This window comes from Jaculus jaculus, chromosome 1 (assembly GCF_020740685.1).
Source record: "Jaculus jaculus isolate mJacJac1 chromosome 1, mJacJac1.mat.Y.cur, whole genome shotgun sequence".
NCBI classification, from domain to species: domain Eukaryota; kingdom Metazoa; phylum Chordata; class Mammalia; order Rodentia; family Dipodidae; genus Jaculus; species Jaculus jaculus.
This window is the reverse complement of record NC_059102.1, coordinates 318725763-318748860: the sequence shown is the minus strand read 5'-3', so window position 1 is coordinate 318748860 and position 23098 is coordinate 318725763. Positions and strand designations below refer to the sequence as shown.

General features: G+C 39.4%; 1 protein-coding gene across 6 annotated transcripts in view; it reads left to right on the top strand.

The window, feature by feature from the left end:
• The window catches only part of Rgs7 (regulator of G protein signaling 7), a 462943-nt gene that overhangs the window by 241848 nt on the left and 197997 nt on the right, over positions 1 to 23098 (top strand). For 5 of the 6 annotated variants that reach the window (XM_045153182.1, XM_045153201.1, XM_004653278.2 and 2 more), the window contains exon 3: positions 4892 to 4988. In XM_045153182.1, coding sequence (XP_045009117.1) covers positions 4892 to 4988 — 97 coding nt within the window. Of the gene's footprint in view, positions 1 to 4889; positions 4989 to 23098 lie in introns of those variants that run through there. The other variant, XM_045153210.1, reaches the window with a different exon arrangement.

Genomic DNA, 23098 nt, shown 5'->3' with positions numbered 1-23098 from the left:
CGAGTCTCCATGTGTGATATTTTCAACCAGTGATGAGTCTCCATGTCTGATATTTCTAACCAGTGACAAGTCTCCATGTCTTATAATTCTATCCAGAAACAAGTCTCCATGTCTGATATTTCTAACCAGTGATGAGTCTCCATGTCTTATAATTCTAACCAGAGACGAGTCTCCATGTCTGATAATTCTAACCAGTGGCGAGTTTCTGGAGTTCCAGTTCCACCCCTCCAGATAGGCTACTCACAGTCCTGGAAAACGTCACCTAGTGCTGGCAGCTCTCCATGGCAGCCATCCCATAGTCCTAGCATCTCCACTGGGTCTCTGCTGGAACTCATGGTTCATCCTTATGGCTCCATTGGGCATCCACACAGGTAATCCAACAAACCTGCTTCACACTGCCAGTGGCCATTTCGAAAATACAATTCAAACTCAATGACCCTCTCATTCCTGCATCTGTTAGACTACATAGTACCAGATACACAGTCAATTTGTTAATCCACGAGGGAATAAAGCCAACTTTGAAGAATACGGCACTCCTTCAGCATTCAGACCCCTTTAAAAGAGTCTGCATTCTTGTTGTCCCAGTGCAGATCAGATGCCCCAATCTCAAAGGTTGTAGTCTCTCAGACAACTATAGCTGAATGTGCAGCAGTTTCAGTCCAAAGATTTCCTTTTTCTGTGCCGTATCCCTCTGCTTGCACCAGTCCATTTCTACACAATACAACCCTGCACAAGTTCTCAGGGCGTAGGTAAGCAGAATTCAGTAAGCCTCTTACTTAAACTGCTTCTAGCCAAATCCAGACAAATTTCTTCCTCATAGTCCATAGTTCTTACTGCATTCAGTTCTTTCAACTCTGACCATAATAGTCCATCAAGCTGTACTTACAGCACTACAGGGCATTTCTCAGGTTTCCAACCCTTCTACATTCCTCTCAAAAATCAGTCCCAAAGGCCAAAAGCCACACAGGTTTCTAACAGCAATGAGCCCACACAGTTTTACTGTTGCAGTCAGGTTCACATTGTTGGCAGAACACACCCGACCAAGAACAGCTTGTGGGAGGAAAGGATTTATTTTGTTTTATAGACTCAAGGGGAGGCTCCATGATGGCAGGGGAAAATGATGACATGGCATGGACATCACCTACTGGCCAACATCAGGTGGACAACAGCAACAGGAAAGTGTGCCAAACACTGGCAAGGTGAAGCTGGCTGTAACACCCATAAACCTGCCCCCAGCAATACACTGCCTCCAGAGGGATTCAATCCCCAAATTGCCACCAGCTGGGGACTCAAGCCCTTAAAACACACAAGTTTACGGGGGATACCTGTATCAAACCGCCATCCCTTCCAATCAAATTCTCCATCTTTCAAGGGCCAACATAAACAGTCTTCTACTGAGCATCTATGTTAGAACTTACACATTGGCATCATTGAGTATGACAAATTTCTGCTGGTGAAATATACTTAGAACATGGTTACAGTTTGATTATAAAAAAGAAAATGTTCCTGTGGCTTCATAATAGGGAAAGGGAGACAGAAAGAGTATGAGAGTGGCTTTATACTAAACATTTAATTAGCATGATTTCTTCTTTAATCTTTACCTCTAAAATGCATATATATGTTAAATAGTATATGTATATATATAATATTGATATAATATATATATATATATGTATATTTACAGACACACATACATGTGCATACATGTGTGTCTACTCATACACACGCATATGTACATGTGTATATCTTCTCATGATTCTCTTTTGTTTTAAAAAAAACCTTTTTTCTTTATTTATGTATATACCTGGTGCTTTACATCAGTATAGGAGAATTAGACTGTGGTCTTTAGACTTAACAGGCAAGCACCTTAACTGAAGAGCCATCTGTCTGGCCACCAGCCCTCTTAAAAGTACTTGGTTATTTTGGTTTTAGACCGAATTACCCCTGACACTTCTAATACTTACAGGGTTGTTTTTCCAGCTTACCATTTCTCTTATTTGTCCAGCATGCTCTGTTTGTTTCTCTGTTATGAGCATGAAGTCTCCTGACACAATTGCAGTGGCTAACGGTGGGAAGCAGACGGTCAGCTACGTTGAAGCCATGACTGACTTGCAAATGCCAATGTTGGATCTTCAAGAGATTAGGCAGATGTCCTCTGTGAATAATTTTAGCTTTTAGAAAACAGAATTTTTTTTCTTTGTCTTTGGTTTTTTTTTGTTTGTTTTTGTCATTGTGGGTCATGGCTAGGCTTGTGAATAAATGACATCTGAGTTAACATAAAAATAGCTAAATACTTTTCCATGGTCACATTTTAAGTTAGTTTAGAACACAAATTCCGCTTGTTACATTCCATTTTGAATTTTTTTCCATTGTAGAATTTAGGGTTTAGATCCCTGTGCTCAGAAGTGGGGGCAAGAGAATCTCAAATTGGAAATCAGCCTTGACTTTGAGACCTATCACAAGAAAAAGAGAGAGAGATAAAAAGAGAGAGGGGAGAAAGGAGGGGAGAGACAGAAATACAGAAAGAGACAGAGATGACAGGGGCAAAGAGAGAGGAGGTATCACTAAAGAAAAATGGAGGTGTTGAAGAGCTGTAGAACTATTTTAAAATCTCAGCTTAGCCCTGCTCCATTGAGTAGCCCTAGATGGAAAGGTGGCTTTATGGAGAAAGTGTGTCTGCTCATTGCTCTACACTTGAACTTAGTTCCAAGCCAGAGAGCTTGGTACCAAGCTCCCGGGTGCTAAGGTGATCACAGGAGGACTTCTAAGTGCTCCAGGACTGTCTAATCCAGCCTGATTAAAGCCATTAAGCAGATAATATAAGGGCTTAAGGGCTGATCCGGGGTCTCAGAAGGAGCTTATTCCTCCTTTCTGAACATCGTGTCAGGTGAAACAAGGGCAAATAGTAACAAAATGAAGTCAGATGGAATATCTGTTTTCATGTTTCCATACTTAAATATCTTTATTACAAAAGTGCAGCATTTGATTACTCTGTGGGTCTGAGAATAAAAGTACCTTCCATTTCCCTTAGAATTCTGAACCGAGAGCACCTACCAAAGAGAAAGCCACTGAGTCTGTGTGGGCCACAAGGTCACCTTGATGGCTTTTACTGTGCACCAGCCCTGCTGGTCTGAGCACCCCTGACACCCAGGGGCAGCAGGCTCTCCAGAGCAGGGCTGCATGTGGGCCTGTAGCCAAGAGAAGAGTCGTGGGCCCTGGAAGCTGACCTCTCATTCCACCCGCATTCTCTTCTCCTATGTTGGTGAGCCCAGTACTTCTTGAGTAAGAATGGTGCAGAGGACTCAGTTAATGGTAATCTCTCCATGTGAAAAGACACATGAAGATGGAGAAGAAACACTCCCATGTGTCAAGGGTTATGTGGACCTCTCAAGCCTGATATTTATTACTCTTCTTTACTCACCAGGGTTTATATAAAGATATCATTTAACCTGAAAATATTTTACCACATCTAGTTCCACAGAGAACATTGTAAAAGATTAATTATGAGCATTTTCAGTATTTTATAGGTGAGGAAATAGATCCTTAGATAAATTACTTGACTGGCTTAAAATATAACAGTTAGAAGAGCCAAGAGTCAAATATAGGACTGTCTTACTTGAAAACCCATTTCTTCCACATACCCAGTTTCTTCTCATATTAATAGATATGATAATACTTTTTTCAGGAAAATTAGATTTATTTGAAAATCATTATGGAGCTGGTTTAGAGGAATTGATGATTCATTGATATAAAGTATGGACTGATTTTTTAAAGCCTTGTTCTGTGAAATAGTTTTATACTTACAGAATAGATATAAAAATATCCCAGAGAATTCCCATTGGCACTTTACTTGGCTGGCTCTTCTTAATGGCAATATCTTACATAACCATGGTATAATTATCACGCAGAAAACTGTCATTGGTACAATGCTACTAACTAAACTGCAAGCCTTACTCAAATTTCACCTCAGTGTTCACTGCTGGCTGTGAATTTGCGGGGGAGTGGGGAGGAATGGTATTATATTAATTTTCTTGTTTCAGTACACATCTGATCTAGAGTTACTGACCACTGGCTGACTGTGGGATGAGTAGATGGATCGGATGGATTAAAAGTCCCACTGTATCTTGGGGTGGGTTTGCGTGTATTTGTGTGCCACAGGTGTGAAGTACATAAGGAACGTCTGAGGCTTCTACTTGAGTGAATGTTACTTTAGGAGTAAATTTCACCTAACACTCTGTGGTCCATAGCCCTTTAGAACTGTGAAAAAGTTTGAAAGCACTGGAGAGTATATTAACAGAACAGAGAACAAGATTTGGTAGAGTCCAGTAACTGAGCAGAAAGCTGTGATGCAGTGCAGCATTCATTTTATTGTATGTGTGTGCATGTGTGGTTCATCTGACTTTGGTAAGCAAAGGATAAAGTGCTGGCAATCTTCCTTGATTTCTAGGCTGGCCATAGAATTTGATTGTTAAATAAAACCCAACAATCTCTGGCTTGCTTGAAGAGAAATCTGAGCAAATACTTCAAAGACTTCTGTTTTCTTTCACACTGAGTTCAGTGGAGAAAACATTAATGTTGTGACGGTTTCAAAACTAAATCCTATCTTATCCGATCAGCCCTTATCACCAAAGAATGCCAACACAGGACAATGACAGCATGAAAAATACAGAATTCCTGTTAGATTAAAATGCCACCAGTTGGTTTTTTTTCTTGCTATTTTTTCTATTTCTTGTTAATAAAGCTTAAAAAACCTTACTGTAAACAAATCTAGAAAGACCAGAATGGGGAACAATTCTTAATTGGGTAAAACTAGAAATGCAAATTACAAAAACTGATTTTTTGCTCTAAAAATTAAATTTTCTAAAGAATTTCATTGTTTTATTGCATTTAGATGGAAGATGTCATAGCTCGCATGCAAGATGAAAAGAATGGAATTCCTATCCGCACTGTCAAAAGCTTCCTTTCAAAGATACCTAGCGTCTTCTCTGGTAAGTTTGCATTCAGCATAGCTTTATTTTCTTCAGTGCTTTTTATATACATGGTTTAAAAACTCTAGGTCATTGTCAAGTTACAACTTACCATGTGCCATGACATGTTCATCATCATGGTGGTTGTTGGAAATGAGCATAAGATAAGACAAGAATCCCTAAGTCATTACCCAGCACCAAGCCAGTTTGTAAAAATACACTGTGCAATGTTAGAAAACAATATGAAAATAAAAACGCTATATGTAGTAATGTTGATATCAGAGAAGTGACTAAGTTTGGAGGATAGCCACTACCCACTGAAGTTTCCAGGTTCTTGTGTCCCAGGACAAGGAATTGTACCTGATACATAGTAAGGTAATAGAAGTAGAGATACTTTATTAGGAAAGGGCATGGATGAGGGCATGTGTATTAGTCAAGGTTCTCTAGAGGAACATAACCAATAGAGTGAATGTGTATCATAGGAAGGGATTTATTGGTTAGGTTGCAGAAAGCCAGGCTTGAGCATCTAGGAACCCAGTAGCTACTCAGTTCACAAGGCTGGATGCTTCAGCAGTCCCAGTCTGATGCCAAAAGCCTGGTGAATTCCTGGAGATCCACTGGTCTTCAGTCCTCATTGGAAGACTGATGGAATTTGATTCCAATGCCCATGAAGGATAACTGAATCAGAGTAGATGCTTGCACAAGTAAATATCAAGGGAATCAGGTAAAAAGTATGCACTATTGAGCAACATTGGTAGCCAGGGAAAGGGCACTGTGTTCTCTCAGAGCTTCTTTTATGTAGTCCATCATTGGAAGGCCTCCCATTCTGGAGAAATGACTTTCTCCCTCAAATAAACCTTTTAGAAAATACTCTCACAGACCTGTTCAAGAGACATATCTCTTACTTTGCCCCTAATCAGACCAAATTGACAACAGTAATTAAGCATCACAGTTAGTGAGGTAGAAAAGATATAGACTCAAAAATCGCCAAGCCACAGCTTCTTGGCCCTATATAGGTCATGTACCTATAGCACCTTCTCCTCTCAGATTTGTATATCATGTACTATTTTTGGTGCTGTGTTGTTACATGGACCCAACATTGAAGGTTTCCAGTTTTCTGGTTGACATTACCTCCTTTTATATGTTGAGCTTGATATACCTTCTTCAAGGAAATAATTTCCAGACACAGTGTCACACAAATTATTTATGGAAGTTAAAAGAGTAAAACAAAAGAAAAAATGAGGAATCAAGAAAGGGTTCTGAAGTGAAGAAACATTCTGAATTAAAAAGATGAGGAAGGGCTCGAAAGATGGCTTAGTGGTTAAGTGCCTTCCTGTGAAGTCTAAGGACCCCGGTTTGAGGCTCGATTCTCCAGGACCCATGTTAGCCAGATGCACAAGGGGGCGCACGCTTCTGGAGTTCGTTTGCAGTGGCTGGAAGCCCTGATGCACCCATTCTCTCTCTCTCTCTCTCTCTCTCTCTCTCTCTCTCTCTCTCTCTCTGCCTCTTTCTCTGTCTGTCACTCTCAAATAACTAAATAAAAATGAACAAAAAAAATTTTTTTTAAAGATGAGGAAAAGGCTACCACCAGCATGGCTGAATCTTGGACAGTGCCCATATTACAGAGAGCATAAGAGATAGGCATGACTGGAAGTGAGTCTGATTGTGAGGGTCTGTGATTGTACAGCATCTTATTCTGATAAGTATAAGAGGATCCCTGGGGTGGGGGTTAAATTTTCCATAGAATGAGATGATAAGTACCCAGGATTCATTGGTACTCACAAATACTGTAGTCACTATGATAGGCAAAGGTTCCTGTATGAATATTTTGGAGTTAATAAGCCTCTGGCATTCAAGGACTAAAGGAAGAGGAAAATGGAGGAGAATTTTTTTAAATAACTAGGCATAAAGGATAAGGGAAGGCAAGGGCCAATGTTTTAGCTTTCATCTGGTGGCAAAGGAGTAAAAAATCCTTTTTAGAAAGAAATTCTTAAGTTTCATGACAAGTAATGAGCAACAAAGAAAAAAAAGAATTTGACCAAGATGTGTTCTCTGACTCATGCAACATTGAAAGGTCCTATGTGGGCACAGGGTAATGTTGATTATGACCTTGTCAGTTAAGAAAGAATCAAGGTCAGATTCACTAAAGCCTGAAGGGCTATGATGATGAAGTGAGATTCACAAGACAGAGGTCAGAATGAGCAGAAAGACTATGTGACAGAATCCTTTTGGAAAGGTTGGTTTGCTTCCTCATCAAGCAGAGTCAAAGGAAACCTGAGATCAGGAAACTTCAACCTTGGGAAGAGGATATGACTCAGAACTGGAGGAACATGCACGCAGGCCCAAATGTTGGGGTATGATAGCTGTGTTGACCTCAGAGATAAAAGAGAGCACTCGGAGTGGGGAAAGCTTACTGTTAATAACAGAATGTGTCTTCTTGCTTATTTCTCATTGCCTTTTGTTTTCACTTCATTCCAGGCTTTTGTTCTTTCTTGACAATGCCTTATGTTTTCTATACTTGGGAATTGACCCTAAATCTTCTCTTTGGCACCCTATTGTCAGGCCATTCTGACTGTTAAAATGAATCCATTCCTCCATAATACAGAGAACTCTTCAACAAAAATCATCCTCACATTTATCCTTCCTTTTTCTCCCCTTCTTCTTCCTTGCCTCTTTTTTCTTTTATCGCCTCCCTTCTATCTAAACAGCAATAAGATAATAAAAACATTCACAAAGTTAAACTTGAGAAAAAAATCACAATTTTATACACTAGCTTTGTCTAACTAACAAAGGCACATATTTTGGCTTTTCTAGACTTTCTTATATTAATATTTTTAGGTGTGGTTAACGGAATGTGGAAAATACAACAAGAAAACATGTGTTTACTCAAGGGTGCATTAAACCACCTATAGGAATTTTGTGCTTTGAATATAGCTCTTCACCCAGTTGTGCAGTCTGTAGTTATGAAAGTTGTATGTTCTCCTTCAGTCTGGAATTTTAAATTTTTTCAGATAAGAATACCTCAGCAGCAACTTGTAGAATTATTGAGGATATTAAGATCTTAAAGGAAAAGTAGGATTAGACATACACTAAGAAAAAACCCTGAACATCCTTCTTCATTGTTTCAATGTATTAGACACAAAGTCCTTATGGTTGCAAAATAATAGCAATGATAGTAAGGATGCATATGCAATTTTTATGCAAGAGGAATGCATAACTTAGGCTGGACCAAATGTTGATCTGGAGTGATCTGAGTGTACTGCAGATTTGCTAGAGTGAGGAGGAATTTTTAGGAATTTCCAAGTTTCCAGGTACAACCTAATTAATTAGGACTGAAATGAAATCTGGATCAGAATTTATAAACTGATAATATCTTCATGGATCTCATCTGTCAGTCTTAGATCCATGCTAATACTATTTTCCAGGGGAGATTTTATTCAAATCAATAGTCATTGATTGAATACATACTATGTTCCATTCAATTATGAGGGATAATATTTTAATTGAAAGAGATTACACAGTTTTTTTTCAAGTGGTGTCATACAAAAACTGTTGTTCAAATAATCATTTGTCTAGTGAAACTCATTACTTTGAATGCTAACAAAAATATAATAAAAATATAACATTCAGGGCTGGAGAGATGGCTTAGCGGTTAAGCGCTTGCCTGTGAAGCCTAAGGACCCTGGTTCGAGGCTCGGTTCCCCAGGTCCCACGTTAGCCAGATGCACAAGGGGGTGCACGCATCTGGAGTTCGTTTGCAGAGGCTGGAAGCCCTGGTGCGCCCATTCTCTCTCTCTCTCCCTCTATCTTTCTCTCTGTGTCTGTCGCTCTCAAATAAATAAATTGAAAAAAAAAATTAAAAAAAATATAACATTCAAAGTCAGTTGTTGAAAAAGAACTGTCCAGATGCTAATACTGTAGCATTTCAGTCAACTAAAATCCTGATCTTTATTACCTCAACTTCTTTGTAAAAATCATATTTGGCTATAATAGTTACAATGTTGTTAAGGCAGATGCTTGTGTAATTATTTGCTTGCTGTTTTGTTACTTTTGTAAGGTTACAATCAATATATCACTTCACACTCTCTGTTTCCCAGAAGATCAATGAAATAAATGCCATTCTTAATAAAGTACCATGAAAGAGTCTTTGAAGACCAAAGTAGCTTTTTCTGTTTTAAAAAAGATAAGAAATACATACATACATACACACATATGTGTGTGTGTATGTATATGTATGTGTGTGTGTGTGTGTGTGTGTGTATATATATATATATATATACCATATATGCCTTTATTCCATGTAGTTGCCAGAAAATTCATTGACAAATTTAATTATTCATTCATACTTTTTTCAACTGACTGGTGAGTATCAAATATGTCACACTTTTTCATTTTTAAAAAAGTTTTCTTTAGTTTATTCAGACAAGGTCTCACTCAGTAGTCCAGGTTGGGCTGAAACTTCTGTTTATCCTCCTGCCTCAGCCTTTGTAATTTATAAGCATGAGCCATTGTGACCTGCAAATTATTAGTATGATGGTATTTTTTGTAATTTTGGGATTTTAAAACAGGCCTGGAACATACTAGGGAAGGTGTTTTACCATTCAGATCTACCATTATTCTCCTTTTACGTTAAGTTTTCTGTATCTTTAATTGCTGTTTTAATTTAGTGTATGAAACTACTAGAGGATGTTAATATTGTAAATTGCTTCAAGTTATATTTAGGAGGTAAAAATATCTAAGAATTATCTGTTATATGATGTGGAATTATTTTTCCCAGCATACTCCTAGTTCACATATGGCTGTGTCTTGTCTTTGGAGAGAAGTGGTCCATTGCATTATAAAATGGAATATCCACTTCAAATATTGCTACACAAGAGTTTGATAAGACTGCTTATGCAACCATTGTGCCTTTGTACAACTGTATCTTCAAATTGGAAAAAAATAGCTATAGAGCTAAAGATACATTTGTAGAGTTTGCTGAGCCTTTTCTCTAAATGAATTTAATAAGTTTTATTTTTACATAAAAACTATTTCCCTAGAATTCATATCCTGAATTTTACAGATTTATTCATCTTCTCATCTGAAAATCTTTGGTAAAGCAAGCTATGACACTCTTATCAACTGAAGATGCTTTGTATTTAAACCATGAATGTAAGCAGAACAAAGACCCAGATCCTCATGGAAGATACAAGTACGAATAATAGAGGAAATGATTAATTTAAAATATAAGGACATTTGTTCATTTTCACAGTATTTTGTAACTATGCTATTTATCATGGCTATAAGCATACTTGAGTAAATCAAAACCAATGACATAGGCACTGCTTTTTTAAACAAGATGTTGAAATGATATACTGTTGTGCCTTATTTCTAGAACATGTTACAAAATAAAAAGATTGCATATTATTTGGATATATTTTTTGATACATAATTATGGATACTTTATACAGCTTAGGGATATAATAAACATATAATATAAAAATAAGTTGGAATAATTATTTTGTTTTGTTTGAAACTTGGTCTTTTAAAATATTTTATTATTTACATTTTTAATTATTTGAGAGAAAGAGAGAGAGAGGGGTAGATAGGGAGAGAGAGAATGTGTGTACCAGGGCTATAGTCACTGCAAACTAACTCTAGATGCATGTGCTCCCATGTGCATCTGGCTTACATGGGTCCTGGGGAATTGAACCTGGGTCCTTAGGCTTTGCAGGCAAGTGCCTTAACCACTAAGCTGTCTCTCCAGCCCAAGTCTTAGTCTTTTAATCTGTCCAGGATGGTCTCATATTTGTGATATTCCTGCTTTAGCCTCCTGATTATAGGTATCACTGTGGCTCCTAGTCATGTCTGGCTATGATATTTTTGATTTAAATAATAGATATATGTGATTTTCAGAATGTTTAAGGGCAAAATATTAATTATTAGTTTAGGAACCTGGTATGTAGTTATCCTGTTTAAGTATATTAGTTTTATTTGTCTAATATTTCAAAGTAGGTATTTATGCACAGAAAAGGAAATAGAGTGTCAAAAATTCTAATCTTTTGGTCCAATCATATACAGTTTATTGTTGGTACTTAATCTACTGTGGGGTCAATTCAAGTGTTACTTCTGTCCTCACTATTGCCTTTGGTTCCCTTGCAAAAGCCTGTATTGTTTCATGATGTTGCATAGTTTGTAGTACATTTTTCAATGTACTTATGGGAAACAATGTCAGAAGGAAACTTTTTAGAGTATTTGTCCAAATATCCCAATTTTTGTGCCTTCTAAGGGGTACCGTGATCTTGAATAAAACTCTCCAGTTTCATTGCCTCTAAAAGTTGATGATAAGGCCTAATAACATCCAAGTTTCCTTTCTACATAAATTCATAATTCAGAAAACCTAGTGGAAGGGAAAGATTAGAAGACAGCCTAATAGAAGATACCATGGAGACCGAGTTCTCATAAAGATGACTGTTCCAGGGGATGTTAGTTATCATAAGGTCACTGAAGCCGGGACACATCAGAGAAATTATCATTCTATTTCTCTTCCCAAGGCAGTATCATTTATACACATGATTTTCCTTATGCATTTTATGCACTCTTCCAAAATATCTATATTCTAGCTCAAATTTCTCATACTTGTCCTCAGAATTCTATAAATTTTCAATATAGCTTTTCTACTTGAATAACTCAGAGAAACCTGAAACTCAGTATGTCCCAAATGAGATTATGCATTTTATACACTCTTCCAAAATATGTATATCCTAGTTCAAACTTCTCATACTTGTCCTCAGAATTCGGTAATTTTCAATACAGCCTTTCACTTGAATTTCTCAGAGAAACCTCAAACTCATCTTCCAATCCTATTTTTTGTTTATTTTCTTGAGGTAGGGTCTCACTCTAGCCCAAGCTGACCTGTAATTCACTATGTAGTCTCAAGGTGGCCCCGAACTCACGGCGATCCTCCTACCTCTGCCTCCAAAGTACTGGGATTAAAGACATGTGCCACTGTGCCCGGCCCTCAGCCCATTCTTGCTTCCATTCCAGTCTCATAAAAACTGTACATGCTGGAAAGGTTAGAGGCACCCTGATTCTTTCCACACCCTTCTCTTCTTGAAGCTACTCCATCACTAGGTACTGTAAATGTTTTGTTCAGAGAAGCCATCACATACTTTGGCTCCTTACCATCTACTCTAGTATTACTCTAGGTTGGAATCATCTTCACTCCCCAAGATAGTGGGGTCTACTCTGACCCATCTCCACTTCCACTCTGTCCACCATCCTTGCTTTCTCCACAGGGCAGCAACAGTGGTATTTTCAAACTGCAAATACAACAAGTTGAAGTCCTACTTTCATTTAGTGACTAAAACCAAAATCCTTAACCAAAACATCCATAAGAAGGAGAAACTTCTCCTTTACCTGTGTACTTGTTTGTGGGGCATAAAAATTGACTGCAAGAGGCAGAGTAATAGGAGAAATGCATGAGTTTAGTTTTGTTCTAATATTTTTATTTGCCATAGGGGTTTCATAGCAATGAAAGGGAAACACCACAGAGATGGTTACACCTTGGAATTTATAAATCACCTTAACAAAAGATGATGAATTATGAAGTAAGTAGAATCCTTGGTCCAAATTTATAAAGCTCTGGATTTCAGGGGTAATAAATTGTGGGAAAATGAGTAGAAGTGACCCAGGGACAATTGATGGGAGGTAGGGTGGTTTCATCAGATTTTTTTAGGAAGTTGCATTTGATACTGACTTCATCTTGGGTGAAAGAACACTCTCTTCTTCTGGTAAAAGGAAGTCTCTTTCTTAAGTGAACTGTGCTCCAAGTGGGAGAGCATAGCGTCCTCTTGTGTCTTCTGCTTCCCAGTGACTTTCAGCTCAAAGAATCAATGTGCTCATGCAGCATCGGTGAAGTCTTTTGTTTTCCTTAGCTCCCGGGCAGCAGCATGTTTCTGTGCCTAACACGTCTTTGCACCTCACCTCACAGCACACTCCGTTCTAGACAAAGAAGTTACTTCCCAGTTATTTCTTTGTATTGCTGCCATTTTCCATGGAGGTTTCCTAGAGCCATAATTTACTTTTCTCTGTCTGATTTAGAAATGGATAAGTAGATAAGATCTCTCTTGGAGCTGTCCTCGATGGGAAATCAAAAGACCAAAGATGATGCGCTCTTATGGAGCAGGAGCACCTCGTGGAGAGCAGAAGCTGGGTAACTTTGGGCTTGCTCTTGTGTTCTGGCCAGAAGAATTGTCTGACTGAGTTCATCTGGAGCAACAGGTGGCCAAGGCAGATGATCTGGGGAATGATCAAGGCCTTGCCATGTAGAGCCCTAGTGATGTGACTCCTGGTCACACTGTGATGTCAGGGGAAAATGACTCCAGTGATTTTGAGCTTTAACAAAGAGAACTAGTCCACAAATGCATTTCCAGCTGTCCGCTATCCACTTTTCTTCAAAATAGGTCATACTTTATGCATTGTAATGTCATAAGGGAGAAGTTATCAACATATTTGTGATGTATAAGCTTAAACCCAAGGCAGACCTTAGGTGACAGTCCAAGAAATACTCACTACCATTATCTCAACCCTCCAGACTTACCAGCTGAAAATGAAACATTTTTACTAATCTGAGACCCCATAGGACTCTCATGTTCTTCATTTTTAGTAGTAAAATATAGATTTATTAACAGTGAGACCAAAAGCATAGAATGCAATCCACAGGATGAGAGTGGGCTTTGAGCAAACATGCAGCTCAAAAACTCATGTTCTTGAAATTCAGAATTTCATTACCTTATTGTTTAGTGGCAGCAGGCTTCACTACTGGACAAATGCATTTTCTTCAGTGGGTTGGCTAGGGAATGGTGCTGTTTCCAATATAAGCCATACTGAGAAATAAACCAGAATTCTCTTCTCAATTTTTTTTTTTTGCAAATATTACAAGTTTTCATTAAACTTGAATTTGATCATACCTATGAAATAGTCCCATTGTATCACACAGTTTAGTATGACTATCTGTTGCAAGCAACTGAATAAAAAGAGTCCTGTTAAGCCAGGTCTCTGAACTTGCTTGAAGACTGAATGAATGTTCAGGAGCCTTAAAAGGCAGATGCTTGCTCCAGATGACCAGACACTGGTAAGATGGAAGAAATGGAACAAGTTGATTAAGGAGCTCCTGCCAGCCTTTCCCGTTTCACGTCCTCCATCTTTGGCTGCCTCAAGGAACCTTACCACACTGGTGTGATCAGGAAGTAGTGTTCTTTGTCACTCTTCTGCTGCTACTTGATGCCACGTCTGAATTGTTCATGGTTAACATATTGTCTTACACCAGTTGAAAAGAGCAATGTTAGTGGACAACAGGCTTGGACAATGATTCTTATGCCAATTTGTTTGTTTGTTTGTTTGTTTATTTATTTATTTATTTATGAGAAGGAGAGAGAGAATGGGTACATCTGGGCCTCCTGCCACTATAAATGAACTCCAGATGCAGGTGCCACTTTTTGCATCTGGCTTTACATAGGTACTGGGTAATCAAACCCAGGCCATCAGGCTTTGCAACAAAGTTACTTGAACTTATGAGCCATCTCTCCAGGCCTCACATTACTTTTTAATGCTGGAGATTAGACCCAGATCCTTGAACATGCCAAGCTTATGTTATACTTCTGAGCTATGCTTCCAGGCTCCAGTAAGTTTTAAGTTTTAGAAAAGCATCTTTACTTGTCTACAGACTACTCCAATCAACTTCTTCACAGTTCTATTTTTTTTTCTTTTAGCAAGTGTGATACCTAAGGAAGCCCTAATTAGTGACACTTTGGTTTATGATGGTGGCACGAAAGATGCAAAGATGCATTGCTTTATTTCATATTGTGTGATATTGTGTCATCATTTGTATTTACTTCCATCCTGTAGCAATGTGCCCAATTTTCTGTGATGACTTATTTTTAGCTATATGGATGAAGCATAAGCTTAAAATAAAACAGCTTAGTTTTATGTATAACCATATGAATATGTAGCATGTCTTGTACCTTGGCTTTTTAAGGTTTCATGTATAATTACTAATGTCACAGAGAGATGATAAGTATAAAATTAAACTTTTCATATAGGTATCTGCATAGATTAATAGTAAAAGGAGCAAGTTTGTGGATTGGGACAATGACAATTCTATGAAGAACATCATTTGCATCTGCATGGATGGGCTGGAGGGATGGCTTAGCGGTTAAGGCATCTGAATGGTTTGGGGTAACATTTTTTAAGGTGTCTGAAATGATTTGTCAGATTTGTCTTAGAATTAATTTGGAAGGGTAAGGACAGTTTATCATAGTGGCAAAAACCTGCAATCCTGGCATTTGGCAAGTTGAGACAAGACACTACCAATTCAGGTCCAGCTTGGAACACATGATTAAAAATAAAATCTAAGGCTGTGGTTCAGGGGCAGAGCATTTGCTTGGCCTTCATAAGCCCTGAGTTTGATTTCAACTACCAAGAAAAGAAGGAAAAGATAATAACAGATTGTGAGAACATAATACTGGCCAGGCAATCCTAAGACCATTCTAAGAGTCTACAATGCTCAACTGATGCCTTACTTTGAGATTTCTCCCAACCCTCATAATAATAACCATCAAGGTTCTACATAAAGTCAGAAATAAATAGATTGATATTGCAAACAACTGCAGAATATTTTGTCAGAAATTTTGCTAGTAATGATTTTTCTTTATTTCGTTCCAGATAAAATTCAAAGGTTCAAACAAAAAATGTATGAGAAATAAATAAGAAAGTTTAAAAATACACTAAGAACACTGATAGTTCTTAAAGTTAAGTTCTGACAAAAAAAAAAAAAACACAGTTCTTTAGAGAAAATGTGAAACACTGGTTAACTAGATTTTCAAGACATAGTATAAAATCCTGTCCCTTTTTTGTTATGTTGACTTATTCTGTGTGACGGCACTCTGAGAAATCATCTTGCAAGGAGTTGGGGACATACCCAGAGAAGCTGAGGAGAGAGAGGAGAAACTGAATTATCACAGACGCAAGGAGATCCTGCCTTTTTTTTTTGGCTGTGGAAGGTCCTTCCTGTCCACTGGTGGTCTGCTTGACTGACCACGCACAAGGCCCCAGGTTGGTCCCCAGCACACTTGCCACAGGCAAGTCTGAAATCCCATCAATCCCTGCTCAAGACCAGTGTGGGATGGACACACACGAGACCCTATGTCAATAAACAAATATCAGGAAATGGTTAAAAATGATACATTTTATTCTCAATCACTGGGGCTTTCTTTCATATGTTCTAGATCATTCTTTAGTAGCTAAATTGTGTGGAACAGGTGTATTTATCACTGCATTGGTGGGAAAATGATTTATTCTGAAATGTGATTGGGTAAAGTTGATAAGAGCAAGGGGAAGAGAAAGCGCCAACCTCCATCCTCAGCAGAACGTGGAGATCATCCAGGTGCTTTGGTTTTAGCTTAATTTCCTTTGTGACTTATACAACAAACTCAGAAACTAGATCTTTTTGGGTAATGGCCAATAGTGGTATTGCTTCCCTGCTGTGCTTTTCTGAACAATTTTTGATTTTGTATTTTAAGTGATGATTGGGAATGGAGATGAGTTTGGAATGGTAACATAAAACATTAGTCACTTATATGCTCCATTGAGTTATGTAAACTACCAACCACTTTGCCCCTAGATTCTAACTCAGATATGCAGGATCATTCCCAAGTTTCGCTGGACTCTTTGTCCTCCAAAGAGCCTCATTCCAAGGAGCAAAAGTTCTGCACAGATACATGGATAGGCGAGTGGAAATTTTCAAGTAACACTCTTCTCTGACCACCAAAGGGGCTGAGTTTCTCATACTGCTTTGCACTGCCCTTCACGTCACGACTTCTTCCTGTGATGGCCATGGAGGAGCAGAGACCCTTTACACCACAGCCAAATCACTGATGCTGTGTGGACAAGTCACTGGGGGTAGATTTTTCCACTTCAGTTTACATGCGGAGTTGAAGAGTCAATCACTAATGGGTGACCAGTGTGTAAGATACCACGGTGTCTGCAGGATTCCATCCTCCTGCAGTTCTCTCATACCAAGGTGGGCACCCAAGGGCATCCACACAGCGGACAAGTGCATGGCTCTGACGCGGCGAAGACGTATGGGGAAATTGATGGATGTTAGGTAGCATTTCCCAGCACCAGCCACACATGGCAACCACCAGGGACTCTCCATGGCAATGTGTGAATGTCGCAAAGACAGCACAGGTGTGGACAGTGCTCTAAAAGTCGGGGGAACCCCAGCTGGTGTGGAATTCCATCGTAGCATTTCAGAGCTCACTAAATGTGGGACCTTTACATTTATAGGTGATGTCATGTTATATTAAAAGTGCCATCCAAGCCAAGAGAGGGCAACACACAATGATGAGAGCCCTGGGAGAGGTGAAGATACAGGAGGGAATCGGGAGAGACTGGCTGAGGCATGAGCTGAGAACTAATGCAGAGTTGAACTTTGGGTTTTGGACTAATGGGTAAGGCCCAGAAAAAGGTTCACTATAAGGGCAGCCTTTGAGAAAAAGTCACTATTGGACATAAAAGGTATATTACTAATTTGTATAGACTAAATTATTCAAAAGTAGAGTATGTTACCAGTCTTGTTAAGACACAAACAGTTCAAAAAAGCCATTAAAAATTATAGATCATACACAAGGTGAACGAGGAAAAATGGAATATTTGAAATTTTTGTTTATTTTTTTAGATGATGTCATGGGGAAATTCATTATTTCTAAGTGGTCTATGGAAGACATGAAAATAAGTAATAAGTGGAGATATATATAGCTGCTGTTACTAACCTGCTGACTTGATTTCCACCACCAGGGTATGGGTTAGGCTGGATGACTGGCTATTGTTATTCCTTCTAGACAGTTAATCTACTGCCAAGCCAACAAATTTCCTAGAATGGATGGATACTGGAAGCTGCTACAGTGTTTTTTTTTTTTTTTTTTTTTTTTAGTACACAGAGAAGATATTTGTTAAATTCTTTTTTTAAGAAAAAAAGAAAAGATCTGTCAAGTTTTAGGAAAGGATGTTTTTCCCAGTTTGCTTTTCAGCAGCCTGTTCTTGGCATACCTCTAATCTTGTCAGAGTTACCAGCATTAATAGTAGCCAGTGTGCCCAGATTCTAGGATTGCCCACATGCTTTGCCCAATTCTCTATGATTGCCACTGGGCCAACATAATATAGCATTTGACTTCAGATTTCCTCAAAGCTAGGCAGTTATTGGTGAGGCTTGCCAGTTCCACTTGTTCCTGTGTGACCATCTTCGAGTCAGCTTGTACCCCAGAATGTACTTTCCACTTTTCCTAGAAAGTTGGGGCTTAGTGCTGGTCAATTTCCAAAGTATCTTTGTCTTCTTTGAGGGCACCACTTGCTGCATTACATGCAGAATGTCATGTCCCCCAAGAGCAGCTGCCAAGATCGGTTGGTTACAGAGTGAGAAAGGCTATTTGGTAAATTATTAACTTCATTAAGTAATCATTAAATCATCATATTCTCCAGGTGCCTCGTGGCCTTAAATGTCTTACCTTCTATTCTTCAAAACAGAGCACTCTACATATCACACTTCAGTCCAGTGAGAAAAAAGCTTTGCCAATTGTTCTCTTCATACATCATTTGAATTTAATATCACATCAAATTGATGTTGCTTTTTTCCCTTAAATCTAATTATGCCTTTGTCAGCTAATTTCTTTATTGTGATGTCACTGCTCAGTGGGTTGTGCCCTCTGGACCCTTACTGACAATAAAATAGAGAAAGTCACAGGAAATCTTTCAAATTTGTTTTGGGAGTTTTCACTAATGTTGACGTACCACACTGGAAATGGTTTCTCATACTGCCTTTTCTTTAAAGAAGAGACACAAAAAGCTTGCTTGTGCTCATTGTTATTTCTTTAAATCCTATAAATGATGGGCTGCTACTGCAAAGCCTAGGGAAGGTGGCTGGGGCAGGGTCTTCACGACTTTGTTTTGAGAAGAGATCAAGACAGACAAGGTGGCACTAATGTCGCCATTGTCCTCAAGAGTGACTAAGAGTTCATTTTAGGTCTGCTTCAGTGACGAGGTCTTGGGAACCTCTGTGTTTCTGGATATCTGCTTTGGTAGGAGTTGATTGTTCTCTGTGTTGATCTCCTTCACCCTTGTGCTGGTACCAGGTTCACCATGAAAAAAATACACTTGCTTGTTTTGCCAGTTATTCTTAGTTTCATCTGGGGCCCTTTTGAGGTATGATGGGGTGGTTCTGTCTTCAGGATCTGCGTCTATCTGAAAAAGAGAAGCAGATTCTCCAAAGGAGAGTAAAGTTAGCATCAGATAAATGGGATAACCTTTATTGTTTTTTTTTTTATATAGAGAGAATTTAATAGGTGTAGGCCCTCTTGTAGCCCACTGTTGGTGGTAGCTTGATAATGGAGAGCAGGCTCATGTTTGGATATGGTTCTGACTTGTTTCCCAGCTCCAGCTATGGGTTCTGTTCCACTGAGCGGATCAGTTAGCCAAGACCTCATTACTGAAGCAGACCTAAAATGAACCTGACATGGCTCAGGGAAATTTGTGGAAGAGGGGGCGGAAAGAATGTCAGAGCCACACGTTGGGTCATTGATACACAGAGACATTTCCTCCTAATCATGACTGAGGGCTAATCCCACAATGCACAACCCATATACCCCAACAAGGAGGGGCTGGGGGAGGACAGGGAGGAGGCTAACAATGGTACCAACTTGACTGTATTCACTGAGTACAAAACTAATTAATTTTTAAAAAAGTGAATAAGTGCTTGAGTGAGTTGCTCATCTGGATGTGTTTATGTGAAAGCAGGACATAATGCACAGCACAGCCAAAGAGCTTGAGCCATCCCCTAGGCCATCCTATCTTTCATCCCCATGATAGCTTTTGGCTTCTTCCTAGCCTGTGTCTCCTCTTCCTCCTCCTCTTCCTTCTTCCCCCCTCTGTCTGTCTGTCTGTTTGTCTATCTGTCTTTGCATCTAGAAGGGCTTCAAATGTAAACTTTCTAATAATTCTAAGAGAAAAACAAGCTATGCTCCCATCCCTGGGTCAGCTACTTTATCTTCTTTTTCAGATTTTTCTACTTCTATGTCACTCATTGAACTCCTTCCACTGGCTTTTTGCCTACTGTGGATGAGTGATACGATTGCAAGCCCGCTGGGAGCAGCAGGATTCACTCAGTTTGCACATCTGTAGTGCTCAGTGCCTGGGACACAGTAGCCAAGCAGCCAGTGCTAAAGACTTGAAAGACAGTGAGGTCCCCAGCACTGAGGGCCATCCTCAACAATGGTCACTCTTTTGGGTTTGGCATGGGAGACAGCTCCTCTCCTAATCATTTGCTTCACTGGCCTCCACTTCTGCCCAGTGGGACACTTTGTTCTCAGTGGGGGACGCTGGACAGAGGCAACTCTGCATTGCTGTTCATTGCTGCCCCATGTGAGGGTCAGGACATTAACATACCTTTCCAGTTCCCTCAGAGCCCCCAAACACTCCCATTTTTCAAGTTTGTTGTTTGCTTCGGAGTTCATCTTCAGAATACTGGATATTCCTGTATGCAGACCTAAATATTCCTCAAAGCCTGCTTGTGAGAGTAAAGAGTGCTTGATGGGAAAAGGCCTGCATTGCAGTCTGTCCCACTGTGTTATTTTATGTCTCTGTAGACTTAATACAATACAGAGAAATGAAGTAACATGTCCAACATGTTACCCTCAATACAGATGACATTTTAATCTTGGTTAGTGCAATATCTGTCAGATAAGGAAGGATAAAGAATATGTAGTATTATGTGGTACCAGGTTAGACCAGGTGTCGACATCCTTGGTCAGGTGTGGTACAGACAGCCCCTGTCACTGCCCCAGGTGTCCTTCTGCCTTCCCTTCCTCTGGCCCTGAGCAGCACAGAGAGGAAATCAAAAGGCAAATTCTCCAGAAGTCAGACCAAGGTTGGACATGCTCATCCCTTTCCTTCAAATGCCACATTCTGGGAGCCATTTTCTCCTTTTCATTTGCTTCTTAGTCTTTAGATGCCAGGTCTGTGCTCCTTCCCCATTTGTTCCCTGCCTATCTAGTTTGCATGGAAACAGCTGGACTTTGTGTAAATACAGGATTTTGTTTCAACCTTCTTTGTCTCCATTTTTATGGAGCAATATATGGGCAGCTATTTGTTTCTAAATTTGTTGTCTTGTCATATTTAATGGAAATCATGAGAGGATTCATGGTTCTATGCTAGTTCTGTTTATTTTCTGGAGATAGAACTCTGTCAGGAAGTGGAATAGTTGATTCAAGAAGGTTCACTTGGATCAGAGAGTGGCAGACAAGGGAAGTTAAGGCAGGACTATACGCTTTGTCCTAGCTTGTTTTGTAGAATGAATTCAGAGGGCGACTTCCCTCCTTACTTTCAGCTTTGGGAATTATTGGCACTTAAGATTTTACTGTGTGGACAAAAGTGACCATTTTAGTTCAGGCTTGTAATTCCTGATACTTACAAGGCTAAGGAGGAATGTCACAAGTTTAAGGCCTTCTTGGGCTACAGGGTAAGTTGTACACTGTGTTGGTCAACTAGGTGAGACCATGAACAAGTCAAAAGTGGACAGGAGATGCAGCCACGTGGTTGGGCACTTGCTTAGCATGCTTGAGCTTCTGGAGGCCCGAGGTTCAATTCTCAGCACTGAAAAATGAAACTTAAGAAAGGCTGACTTTGAAAGTTCCACCCTTTCTTTGAAGCATTGAACTTCCTCACTGAACAGTACTTGCCCTTGCAGATTTCATACAAAAGAACTTAATATGCAAAGAAATATCTGGATTTATGCATAAATGGTTGACCACTAGGATAGCAAAGATTAAGGACAAAATGTTCTTCTTTTAATTTAAACATACATTATACATTGAGACTATATCTAAATATATGAATACTAAATTAAGTCCAGGGATCACTTTTAGGTGTGATGTTAAGTCTACACGTTGTTGGTACAAGCATTAAGTTCTCATTTCACATTCATATCAGTGGTAATATAAACTTTGATAATCATTACAGTCCCAACTATATTGGGTGAATGCCTGTATATCTGGCTTCAGAATTGTCTATCAGGAAGTTGTTTAAAGTATGGCTTTCAACCGAAAACTGTTTATTTATCCAAGCCCTGTTATAATTTCAAAAGCAAGATAAAAATATCCAACTGGAGGGCTGGAGGGATGGCAAAGTGGTTAAGGCATTTGCCTGCAAAGCCAAATAACCCAGGTTCAATTCCCCAGAACCCACATAAACTAGATGCACAAGGTGGCACATGCATCTGGAATTCATTTGCAGTAGCTGGAGGCCTTCGTGAACCCATTTTCTCTCTGTCTTTCTCTTTGTCTGCCTCTCTCCCTCTCTTGCTCTCTCAAATAAGTAATAAAATAATAATCTTTTTTAATCCAACTAGAAATGATTATGGAGGAATATAAAATAGTATGTCATTCCATATTGACTTGTGTCCATTTGTAATGGTTCAAAGAGAGTGGGGAGCCATGGGAAAACCGAGGCTATCAGAGAAGGACTTCTTAGGAGAAAAATATGTCTCCCAGGAGCCTCCCAGCAGAGGCCCCATTTCAGAATCTTCAGGCTAAATGAAACAGATAATCTAGGCTGCATACACATGGCAGAGGAGGGTCCTCCAGGTAGACTACCTCACGTCAGTGAACCTCAGAATGACCTTGCATGTCAATAAGCCACCACAAGTTGGAATAGTCAACTTCAAAGGCGTCTGCAATTGGATTTGGTGATGAGGATGCCATTCCTAGGGTCAGTCAGGCTAGAGGACGCATTCAAAAAGAGTTGTGTATGGGCTGGAGAGATGGCTTAGCGGTTAAGTGCTCGCCTGTGAAGCCTAAGGACCCTGGTTCGAGGCTCGGTTCCCCAGGTCCCACGTTAGCCAGATGCACAAGGGGGCGCATGCGTCTGGAGTTCGTTTGCAGTGGCTGGAAGCCCTGGCACGCCCATTCTCTCTCTCTCCCTCTATCTGTCTTTCTCTCTGTGTCTGTCGCTCTCAAATAAATAAATAAATAATTAAAAAAAAAAAGAGTTGTGTAGAACATATACAATGTTTGGGAAGCCCAAATTGAGGTAGTTTGGTAAGT